Source organism: Eurosta solidaginis, chromosome 4 (genome assembly GCF_040869045.1).
Source record: "Eurosta solidaginis isolate ZX-2024a chromosome 4, ASM4086904v1, whole genome shotgun sequence".
Classification (NCBI taxonomy): Eukaryota; Metazoa; Arthropoda; class Insecta; order Diptera; family Tephritidae; genus Eurosta; species Eurosta solidaginis.
The window spans coordinates 128,397,649-128,410,473 of NC_090322.1; the positions used below are offsets into that span (position 1 = coordinate 128,397,649).

At 42.6% G+C, this 12,825-nt stretch overlaps 1 protein-coding gene across 17 annotated transcripts in view; it reads right to left on the reverse strand.

The window, feature by feature from the left end:
• Positions 1-12,825, reverse strand: part of MAPk-Ak2 (MAP kinase-activated protein kinase 2) — a 383,073-nt gene that overhangs the window by 307,478 nt on the left and 62,770 nt on the right. For 11 of the 17 annotated variants that reach the window (XR_010952901.1, XR_010952902.1, XM_067782913.1 and 8 more), the window contains 5 exons: positions 4,145-4,487; positions 2,827-2,891; positions 2,558-2,764; positions 234-661; positions 71-162 (listed from right to left, as the gene is read on the reverse strand). Coding sequence is in view for 14 of the 17 variants with exons in the window: in XM_067782910.1 (XP_067639011.1) it covers positions 71-162; positions 234-661; positions 2,558-2,764; positions 2,827-2,891; positions 4,145-4,487 (1,135 nt within the window). In the remaining 3 variants the exon portion in view is untranslated. The remainder of the gene's footprint in view (positions 1-70; positions 163-233; positions 662-2,557; positions 2,765-2,826; positions 2,892-4,144; positions 4,488-12,825) is intronic. The other 6 variants (XR_010952903.1, XM_067782912.1, XM_067782920.1 and 3 more) reach the window with 1 other exon arrangement.

Here is a 12,825-nt window from a genome sequence, read left to right on the forward strand (position 1 = left end):
TGCAGTATGTTTTCAAGCGGTGTTAATTTGATTGTGTATATAATGTGTAATTAAAAAAAAAACTATTTACTTTTTGTTTTGTGCCGTCAATTCCTGTTCAAATTTTTTTCGACGTTTCGTCAGCAATGCATTATTTGATTTATCCAAAGCTTTGATGTGCATCTAAATAAGGTAATTTAAATTAAATTATGTACAATGCATTTCAACTAGATTTTAATAAAATTTTCATTTACTTTTTCGCTCACCTGATCGTAGTCAACGCGCATTGTAGCCAATGAACGAGTCATTTCTTCTTGTACCTCCGGCCAAGTTTCTTCGCCTTCCTTCAACATACGACCTGTACATAGCGGTGTTTGTGGCACTTCTGTATATTGGGCAATCCAATTATTCCTAATTACTTCATCGATTGTCAAACGTTTTGTGGGATCCACATTTAGCATCCCTTTAATCAAATCTTTCGCAGCTTGGCTAACGTTGGCCCATTCAGGGTTGGGAAAATCATATTGTCCAGTGCGAATACGTTTCTTCATACCAGGTGAGATTGCAAGACCGTTATTGCTATAAAATGGTGGGAAACCACATAGTAGAATGTACATAATGACACCTAGTGACCAAACGTCGCAGCTTTTGTCATATTTTTCGGGACCGAGCACTTCAGGAGCTGTTAAAAAATTTAAAACGAATATAATTATTATTAAAGAGGGCCATGAAAAAATAAAAATTATAAAGCATAAGGTTATATTGAAGCAATTCATTAATATAAAAGGCCTATATTACACATTACAAGTATATATAATTTTAAGCATTTTTTCTTATTTTAAATGGTAGCATTAAGGTTAGACCTAGAATAAAAAAAAAAAGATATTTGGCGCGAATAAACTCCGAGGAGATTTCTTTTCTAATTTGCGTCATTCTCCTTTCTTAATTTTGCATAAAAATTGGCGGAATGGGACGTACATATTATATGCCAATTCCGAACGGCAGCTGCAGGCAGATGAATTTTCACTAAGGAGCTTTTCATGGCAGAAATGCACTCGGAGTGTTTGCCAAACCACTTCGAGGGGCGATCCGATTTACCACCTTGATTATTAGGCCTCGATGCACTGCAAATCTATTACTGTATGTCGAAGCTCTTAATGCGTCTATGAATGTAAGTGTCTTAAAGGCTTTTTACTCCGTATGACGAGGAGAGTCACGGCAATTAGATAGGATAGTATCTGCCTTGCCCTTCACAGTGAATGTGAACAGGCGTTTCATCCATTAGCTCACAAAACACACGCAGAACGACAGATATGTGTAACCGATAGATTAAACTGTCATCAATATTCTCTAACGGGAGTCCAAGAAAACTTGCTGTTTCAACAGGGGTGGACTATAATGAAAGGGGTGTTAGAGGCATTGGTTCGACATTACAATTAAAGAGATGGTTGGTGTCATGTGGGGACACATTGCAAGCGGGGCATACATTTTGTATGTCGCGGTTGATTCTGGATAGGTAAGAGTTTAACCTGTTACAGTATCTAGAACGAAGTTGAGCTAGAGCCACTCGCGTTTCCCTGGGGATTATGCGTTCCTCTGCCGTAAGTTTTGGTACTGTTCTTTGAGTACTGGATTCACTGGGCAATTCCTGGCATAAAGGTCCGACACCTGTTTGTGGAGTTCGCCAAGGACCTGCTTGTTTTTTTTTGCTTTAAACGGCTAAGTTCTCAGGTGCCGTATTTCCTCAAAATGCTTAGGGAGATGACTCCTTAAGCCCCTAGGCGGTGTTGGCTCATCAATCAGATGTCTGTTGGGATGCTCAGGCTTCTGGGTATTCAACTGGAACTGTTTGGTTAGCATCTCAATTCTCTTCCTGATGGGGAGTATTCCCGCCTCATTAGATGGTGTTCTGGGGACATAAGAAGACAGCCCGTGGTGGTTCTGAACGCAGTATTTTGGCAGGCCTGCAGCTTCTTCCAAAGAGTAGTTTTTGGCTTGGCGACCATATAGGGGACGCGTAGCATGCAATCGGCTGGCCAATTGCTTTGTAAGTGGTAATGAGCGTTTCTTTGTCTTTTCCCCAAGTACTGCCAGCAAGGGATTTGGGGATTTTATTACGGCTCTGGGTTTTCGGTACAATTGCGGCTGCATGCTCACCAAAATGTATATCCTGATCAAACGTCACACCCAAGATTTTGGGGTGTAGGACAATCGGTAGCGTAGTGCCATCGACGTGGATGTTCAAAATGGTCGACATTTGGGACGTCCATGTTGTAAATAAGGTCGCAGAGGATTTAGTCGATGATAATGCCAGGTTTCGCGAGGCGAAAGAACTGGAGAGATCAGGGAGGTAGCCGTTTAATCTGTTGCAAGGCTCGTCGATCTGTGGGCCTGGGCCTGTGGCCATTATTGTGCAGTCATCGGCGTAAAATTTTTTCCAGAAACGAAAACGCCAAAAGAAGGATCATTCTTCCCAAAAATTTTGATATGGCCATTTTCCGACTAGTAGTAGTGTTCTGGGAGGGAGAGGAATGGCCTTCCACTTAGGTAACCTCTTCGTTTATATTTAAAAACTTACCAACATAGTATGGTGTATAACAAGGCGTTTGCAGTGTATCCTTAATAAGCGTTTCTTTCGCGAAACCAAAATCTGTTAACTTTAACGTCGCATTCTTTTCATTTGTTGTGTATAAAAGATTCTCTGGTTTTAAGTCACGATGCGCGATATCTCGGCTATGCAAGTAATGCACGGCAATGCAGATTTCATGCATTATTTGTGCGGCTTCTAAACAATTACATAAAAGCATTAAATATTGAAAAAGATAAGATAACTGTTTGGGTACTTACCCCGCTCCGAGAAGTTACCATCTGCATTATCTTGTATACGTTGAAACAGTTCGCCACCTTCCATGCTTGCAATCAAAAAGAGATTATAAATTATTACTTCTATATTTAATTAATATAAATCGATAGTGCAGCGCAATTTGGAGTATTTTGTGACCCATTCCTGCCGTGTTCAATTCCAAAAGTAGCCGAATACTTGATTCGACAGATGTTCGCAGGCCAATAGGGTTCAATCTTTATGCGTAAGGTTCTGGACAGTATTTTGGACATTTACATTAGATCAATAATAACAGTGTCAAACCTATCAGAGGCGCAGCACGCACACAGAAATTAAACTTTATGAGTCCATTGGTTGTGTAGAAAGATCGCTCCTCTACAAACACTATACCCCAGCTGCCTTCCTAACAATAGAGGGCGCATTCAACAACATAGAAACCAGCGTTATTGTTAAAGCCCTCCAAAGGCTGGATGGGCTCAGTCAATGCTTGGGAAGGAATTATACAAGCGGATATAGGTAACGTGGGAATAGGGTGGGGCTGTGGGTTGTAACGAAATACTATTCGCGCTCGATAAGTATGGAGTAAAGCTAGTGGTGTATAAGGCATCGAGCGGTTTTAATATCAGCCCAAGCTAGACAGAACTGATACTCTTTAGTAACAGACCCAAATTACCTTTCATGCACTAAATGGCATAGAAACTTCATTCTCAACGACCGTTAAGTACCTTCGCGTCGAAATAGATAACAAGCTAAACTGAAATGTAATTTGAAATAGTGGCGAAGACGTAAATTGCATAGCACTCATGCAAGATAATAGTTAGCAGAAGCTGGGGTCTACGGTCAGAACGTATGAGATGCCTTTACAAGGCGATCATAAGGCCCATTCCAGCGTATAGAGCGTTAGTGTGGTGACCTGCCTTGGATAAGTAATACAACATTAAAAAACTAAACACAATAAAACGTAGCACTTGAGACTCTTTAAATTGTATCATTAACTAGCTAACAAAGAACCTTCACACACGCCATAAACCTATTGGCTAAGCCACAAGGCTTAGGTAGTCTAGTTCTGACATCAGATCAACTTTCGCTCACACTGAGCTTTGACAGGAATTATTATTGCAAGTGTCACTAATTTAAGTCAGGTTTAATGTGGGTTCTGTAATATTCCCTCAGACGAATGGGCATGTGTTTTCTTGCCAACTTCTTTTTAAATTATTTTTTGAACCTATTTTTTCTTCTTTAAAAATAACGTTTTATTTATAACTCGCAGTCATGCAAATCCGTTTCCTCGATTATGTGCATCACTTTCTACTTATAACTTACCATTCCATAACAACGAGTAAACATTTGTTGCCTCCATATGTGTTCTCGTAGACATCGATAATATTTACAATGTGTCGACAACCACTGGCACGCCAATGCAGATCCACCTCTCGTCTAGCTTTAGGATTGTCTAATAGCACTTTTAACGCATATTTTTGTTTAGTTTTACGATTGGTGCATTGTACCACTTTACCGTTAATGCCGAGCCCAAGCACTTTATTGGAGATCTCATAATCCTCGACCAATGGTGTTGTTTTCGCTTGACGCTGTGCGGCGTTGGTGTCCGGTTTTGTATTAATCTTAAACATGATCATACATATATTACAGGCGGAATTGTGAAGAGCTAAAATTAGAGAATGAGAAAAATATAAATATAGTACATATATATACAAAGCAGGTGTATGGAATGATTGATATGGTTATAATAAAGATTTAATACTAATTCGTCTGATTAAGTAGTTGACAGCTAATGAAAGAGATTACCAAGTGGGCAGAACAAAAACTGATAACAATTGTGCAGTTGGTATGTTATAGAATAGCAGAGATACATAAATTATTTCAGATGTTAATAAGTAAGGTAGGTATAACCGATAAAAAATTAGCAGGCTGTATTAAAGTTAGTTAGCAGAGACCTGATAGGATAGGATCCAGATTATAAGACGAGCTAAAGGAAATAAAAATGCACTTGAAAATGAAACACCCTAATGATTTTTTTTTCGTTTCACACATTTATGTACATATCTTATTTAATTGATTTATATTGTTTAAAACAGTTATGCGCCATTATATACATAAGTACTCACTTATAAGCAGCACATATATACATACATACATATATACATCTGTGGATATAGATACGTCCCAATAAGCACAACGGATACTTTGCGACAATAGATTGGAGAATCCCAATCCCTAGTCTTGTAATGTCTATTACCGGAACGGATAGTTGTTTAAATTAATATCTCTATCAAATTTGAATTTATTAACATACATATGTCCTAAACTTGGGGTTTTGAAGGTACGTGCGTTTGAGACCAGTTGTAAAATATAAAAAATAGTAGACAACTTTTTCAAAAAAGTAACCCAATATATTTGAAAGTGAGTTACTTTAAATGCAAAACATGAAAACAGCAATAACAAAACTAAGCAAATTGCATAGCCTAGTTTATATTGGCATAACGGTTGCGATGAGAATTTCCCCTGCTGATGGACTTAGTGGCTTAAGGTCCTGGAAAACTTGCCATATCCATACCCGTATAAAACAGCTGATCCACCCAACCTTATGGAAATCAATGTAATTGGTGAATGGTCGCATACCATAAAGCCCTAGCCATTACCATACTGTGGCGAATATTAGCACCACTAAGCTGTCAGTAAATAACCACAACAACAAAAACAGTAATCAGCCACTTTTATGTACATGTGCACATTAAATCTAGGAACACTTACGTACATAGACGGCGACGAAAAATAGCTCACATACAATATGTAGTCATCAGCTAAGAGAAGAAGTTATACTCTCACATACACACGCATATGGCAGAAGGTGCATAATTATCAGGAATTTCCTAAGGTTCGTTACAATTGGTGTCAGATGAGGAATTGTTGAATAAATTCCAAAGGGCAACAAGGACATGACCAAGTTGAATGAATTGAAAATTCAGCAACTGAAAAAGTTGGAAGCCCGTAGACTGAATACTACTGTCAATAAATGCTAGCTACAAACACGACTAAGAGAAGCTATGGAATTGGAAAGAATCGACGCTGATGAACACACTTTCCATCCTGATGTGGAAGAGTCAGGGACTAAAATGGAGGAGAAGATAGAGACTCCGAATCCATTGGCAAGTGGTGACACTAACGCGATACTAGCAGCTCAACTAGCTAGCACAGCTCGATGTACAGGAGACACGTTTAACATTCAAGATGGCATCTCAACTGGAAGAACAGAGGACATATATAACATCTCAGTTGGCTCAGCTGTTGAAAGCACAAGAGGCTCGCATATCCTCGCAGCTGGAGGCACAGGATACAAACATGTTACAACTTTAGGACAGCGAGCAATCAGAAGGTAAAAATTCCATCTTTTGACGGCTCTGTTCCTTGCCAGGTATTTGAGCTTCAATTTGAGAAGACGTCAACAGTGAACTACTGGTATGCTGAAGATAAAGTTGCTGCACTGTTCGTGGCATTGAAAGGGTCTGCAGTTGAGATCTTACAGATCATTCCAGAGGGCGAAAAGAACTTATGAAGCATTGATGGGTGCTCTAGAGAGGCGAAACGGAACCGAGCATAGAAGACAGATATACCAAATGGAGTTACTGAACCACTTCCACAGTGCTGGTGACACATTGCAAGAGTTTGCGTCGGATGTTGAAAGGCTGGCACATTGAGCGATTGCGGACGCACCATTTGAATACACCGAAAGGCAAACATCCAGAGCTTTATTAATGGAATACGGGATGTCGAAACGAAGCGAGCGACATACACAAACCCAAAACCTACATTCGCAGAAACGGTATCACATGCTCTGATTCAGGAAACAGCATCGCTTCTGTGTAAGCCAGCTTTCAAAGCACGCCGTGTGGAAGTAGAAAGGCCAGATTGGGTGAACAGAATATTGGAGGCACTGAAAAGATCGCAAAAGCGGAGTGAAACAGTTATCAAATGTTTCAAATGCGGGAAGCCAGGTCACATTTCACGTCATTGCGGTCTTGCCCCTAGTGGTTCCAACAGGATGGGTGGTGTTAAGTACAAAACTGGAGGAGATGAGCAAGAGCGAACCAGATGTAAAGATCGAGACCTAGCTCCAGCTGCTGAATGTCTTGTTATCTCTGTATCACAAATCGGAAGAAAATCGAGCAGCGTTTACTGACTGTAGATTTGGTATTGTTATATAACCCTCACCTGTGGAAAGGTGTTTCATCAAAACTTCAATGTAGCCGTACAAAGTTGTGAACTGGATCAGTGATGTCATTTACCGCATACAAACAATTGGGAAACCACGAAATAGAAGGGTGCTTCATTCGGAGGGGCTAGCAGCGGTTGGATCGAGAGTTGTCTGATCGAGACGATTAGACTTAGGTGGAAGGCAGTGTGGCGAATATTAGCATCACTATGCTGTTAGTAAATAATTACAACAACAAAAACAGCAAGCAGCCACTCTTATGTACATGCACACATTAAAGACAGCAACACTTACGCACATAGAAGGCGACGAAGAATATCTCACATAGGCTGAGGTCAGGCCAAGGGTGTCACTGCAGGCGGACAGTGAACGGCCTATTAATTAGGTTAGCTGCGAATATCAAATAAGCAGTCCTCGACCAAGAGCGGCTGGTGAGGAGGGTTTGGCTTAAAAGTCCTAAAGCACCCTGAGAACCTCCAGTGGCAGGGCGAGTAGATGCCGCCCTGAATTAAGCATCCACACCCTAGTACGGGGTTGCTTCGAGGGAATACCTACCCAAGATAGGGAGGCAACTATACGACGTGGGATACACACTCAGGAAGGTAAAGAGGTAAATTATTTGTAAATTTAAGGTGATTGTCACATTAAGACTGAGCCCAGTAAGGTCTTAATTAAGGTATACTGAAATCAGCGACTTGGATATGTTTGTTAAGGGCTGGCGAATGTGGTATTCGGAAATCTCAGTACACGGCTTGACACACCGTCGAAATGACTTTCCGGTTAATGTCCCATTCGTCTCCGTCCCGTTAAAACTTTGGCAGGCCTTGGGGTACGTTCAAAGTCCGTCATCATTAAGTTGGTGGTGCAGGTTCGGTTGAGATCCTCCCGATTAATACTGATCTGGCTCTGAACGCAGTCTTCATGAGGCACTGCGTCAACCTTCACGTGGCCTCCCTGCCTTCGCATAGACAACCACGGGATCTATATAGGTAACTGCACACTCGGACCAAGATAGCGGCCTCAAGTGGGGACCCAATTAAATAAATGATGACCTACAACAATACTAAAATAAAAGACCAAACACAGGAGAATGAAATGGCCTTCAATCCATTCATAGGAAGGAAGCTAGCTCGATCTCCAGAAGGGCGTGGCCCATCGGCTGGGGGCCTTAACAATTCGTCGCAAGTGGTAACGAAACCCAAAGGAGCGGAGGCCGAAAGCAAGCAAGGAGCGTTGTCGCCGGGTGCTACACCGAAGCTTTGCAAAAAGAGCTCCGACAGCAAGGCTCAAACGGGCACACCAACATTAAGTGAGCTAATTAAGCCGGCGTCAGCTGCGTTAAATCAGCAAAACCCCCCTGGAGAAAAAAAGATGACCAAGCTAGGCAAGGCGATTGAGGACTTGATGCAGTTCTTCATAGGGCGTAATAATATATATGCGGAAATCAAGCGCTTGGCCTCCGTAATAAAAGTGCTGTACATAGAGTCGGCCCTAGTGGTAAAGAATTTTGAACATAAATTGCGTGCAAGCGAATGTGCCAAGGATAGAAGTCCATCACCCCCAGGAAAGCGACCGAGGAATAATTCGTACTCGACCAGGGAGGAAAACGTGGTAAAACCCACTACTACACTAAAAGACGTCTTGCCAGGGCACGTGAGTGGTCACAAACCACGGCAAGAAACGCAAGAGAAGACGGAGCGGAAAGAGGAAACTGCAGCCAGAAGACGGGAGAGTGGCAGTTAGCTAAAAAGAAGAGCAAGAAAAAAGCACTTAAGGCTAGGCCGGATGCAATCATCATTTCCAAGGCGGGGGATGCGACGTACGCCACATACTGCGTAAAGTGAGAAGATGCGACGAATTAAAATCCCTGGGTGATGACGTCAAAACGATTAGAAGAACGGCGAAAGGAGAGCTGTTACTAGAGCTGAAAAAATCGCAAGATGGGAAACAAGCGCGTACCAAGCAGAAATTGAAGCGGTACTAAAGGACTCGGCTAAAGTTATAACAAAGTCCCAAATGGTCACACTACAGTGCAGAGATCTCGATGAGATTACTACGCCCGAGGAGATTTGCAACGCCCTCCACCAGCAATGCAAAATCAAACTTCCAGATCTGACTGCCATAAAAAGCATACGCAGAGGGTACAGTGGCACGCAGTCGGCACTTATAAGCCTTACAGCGGATGATGCCAAGGCGGTTGTTAATACGCAAAGAAGCCGGGTAGGATGGGTTTCCTGTCGAATTAGAGAGCTCAAGCAACAGAAACGCTGTTATAGGTGCTGGGGCTACGGGCATATAGCTCAGAAATGTAAGGAGACTGTAGATAGGTCCAGCCTATGCAGGAAATGCAGCCAGAAAGGTCATAAGGCTGCAAGTTGCGAAAACGCACCAAAATGCGCGCTATGTGGGGGACAAAATTCAGCAGCCAGTTTTAAATGCCCACAACGAGAGGGCAGCAAAATGACTGTCTCATGAGGGTATTGCAGCTCAATTTAAACCATTGCGAGGCAGCCCAAGAGCTATTATCCCAAACAGTCTATGAAGGAGGATATGACATAGTGGTACTTTCTGAAGAATACAAAAACGCCAGGAGCAGGGTTGGCACTCAGATTCGGCAGGGAAAGCCTCAATTTGGGCACCAGGGAAATTTCTCCCACAGGAAAATGTGACGCCAACTGTAGCAGGATTCACGTGGGCAAAATCAACGGTATATACGTCTTCAGTTGCTATGCCCCTCCGAGCATGACCATCGCCGAGTTCGAAGACATGATATACGGGATCATCATTGACGCACGAGGTAAACACCCGCTTTTAGTATGTGGAGACTTCAATGCATGGTCATCTGTGTGGGGAAGTAGACGAACCAATGAAAGAGGGAGAGTTCTTCTCGAAAGCCTTACTTCTTTGAGGCTAGAAATCCTAAATGAACTAGGGATATATACCTTCGATACAGGTACCAGACGATCCATTATAGATCTCACCTTCGCTAGCAGCGAAATAGCAAGACGAGCAAAATGGTCCATAAGCAACGTCTACACACACAGCGACCATAAAGCTATTAGCGTAGAGCTGCTCGAAACTCCACGAACGGTAGCAGCAAGACATCGACAAAGTAGGAAATGGAAACAGCATCTTTTCGACCCACAAATATTTGACATTATCTGGAAGGACGCCATAGTACGAGAATCGCATACGGAAGACCAATCGGTTCAAATAACTAAGTTGCTATGTATGGCATGTGATGCTGCCATGCCCAGAAGTCGCGGAAAAGCACAGCGCACTCCGGTATATTGGTGGAATGACGAAATTGCGGAAGAGCGTAGAAAATGTCACAAAGCACGAAGAATAGCGCAGAGGGCATGCTCATCACCACGATATGCGGAGTTACACAGCACCTATTTCGCACAAAGAAAGGCACTAAAATGCCATAAAAAAGAGCAAGAAGTTATGCTTTAGGGAACTGCTGGATAATGTCGACCTAGATCCTTGAGGATCAGCCTACAGAGTTAAAGGACCGATATCACAGCAACCTACGTGCCCGATACTGATGAATATTATTGTTGAAACTGGACTCGCTGGACTTATCCAAGCGAGGATCTAGAAAGTACGGAAATTCCGCAAATTACAGAGCAAGAGGTGCTGGATGCTGCAAAAAGAGTTGTTGATAACAAATTCCCAGGACCCGACGAAGTACCAAACATAGCCCTTAAAGCCGCGATCACAACTAGGGCTACATTATTTACTGATCTTTTTAATGCCTGTATGCAAGAAGGCGTGTCCCTCGCCCGTGGAAACGGCAAAGTCTTGTCCTATTGCTGAAACGTGGTAAACAGCCGGACCAACCATCCTCATATAGGCCACTTTGTATGCTGGATTCCCTAGGAAAGATTTTCGAGCGTATAATTAGTGAGCGCCTACAGCTGACTATAGAAAGACCAGGTGGCTTATCGAATAGTCAATATGGATTTCGCAAATCAAGATCCACCGTAGATGCAATACAAACAGTCGTCAATATAGCTAGAGAAGCTATCTCTGGAGGCCAAAATAAAAGGAAGTTCTGTGCACTGATTATGTTGGACATCAAGAATGCTTTTAACACTGCGAACTGGATGCAGATAATGGCAGCGCTGCAAAGCTTCGACACTCCAGCTTCCTTACCCAGAATAATAGGTAGCTATCTTAAAGACAGAGTACTTCTTTTTCACACGGATCAAGGAGCAAAAGAGTACAAAATCACAGGAGGCGTCCCACAGGAATCTGTTCTCGGTCCAACGCTTTGGAATGTAATGTATGACGGGGTGCTAAAGATTGATCTACCAGAAAACGCGCAAATTGTGTGATATGCTGACGATATTGCAGTGGTAGTAGTGGCCAAGAAACTGGACCTGCTTCAAGCATTATGTAATGACGCCGTAGCAAGAATAAAGGAATGGCTGACCAATATGGGACTGGAGTTGGCTAGCCAAAATACGGAAGTGGTATTAGTAAGCTCCAAACGGTCGGCGAACGAGTTAGTCTTAACTGTCGGGAATTATCAAATCACTTCAAAGGATTCCTTAAAATACTTAGGAGTGCACATTGACTCTAAGTTAACTTTCAAAGAGTACTTCAGAGCGGTGGGGGAGAAAATTACCAAAGTTAATGGATCACTTATGCGAATAATGCCTAACATTGGTGGTCCGAGCGAAGCTACACGTCAGCTATTGTCCACAGTAACCAGCTCAATAATACTATACGCAGCACCAGTGTGGTATGGATCTAAACAGACCCATCAAAAATATATATTAGCAGCGTACCGATTTGCTTCTTTAAGAATAGCAAGTGCTTATCGGACGGTGTCCGACGACGCGATCGTGGTTCTAATCCGGAAAATCCCAGTAGACTTACTGGCAAGCGAAATGGCCGACCTTTATAACACTAATATCGAAGAAGACAAGAAAATAGCAAGGACACAAACAATAGCTAAGTGGCATGAACGGTGGGAGGCCTCGAGTAAAGGGCGTTGGACTTTCACGCTAGTTTGGAACGTAGCTCAATGGAATGAGCGGAAGCACGGCGAACTGAACTACCATCTCACGCAGATAATGAGTGGACATGGCGGTTTCAAAGAGTATTTATGGAAGCGTAGGATAGAGGAAGACCCTCATTGCCCAATGTGTACCACGGAGTTAGAAAACGCAGAACACGTCATGTTCCACTGCCCCCGTTTCCACGAAGAAAGACTCGCCTTGCATGGAGTCTTTGGGGAGGAACCTACTACGAGAAATTTAGTATCACATATGTGCAACAGGAAAGAGTGCTGGACTGCAGTGAGCAAAATGGCATTTATAGTAATGACACGCCTGATGGATGCTGAGAGGGAGCGCAGAGAAATGCGCATGCGAAGCAGTGACGATTAAATGGACACTCAGAGCAAATAGCGGGAATCTGGACGCAGGGACAACAGTAGGCTCTTAAAAAATGAGAAATATGGAACGCCACCCTGAAGTAATGCGAAAGTGGTGCCGGGGTGGGCGACGGATCCAAAACGGGGCTGTTTTTTAGTCTACGGACACACGGTTGCTGCGACATTTTTCAGCCTCCCCGCAAAAAAAAAAAGTAATAATATCTCACATACACATATGTAGTCATCAGCTAAGAGAAGAAGTTATACTCACACATACACACGCATATGGCCAGAAGAAAAGCATAAACTACAAATATACATGTATATAGCTGGGTAACCAAGCATGAAATACAACTGTTCGCGAAACAACTAGACCTTAGGGGGGAA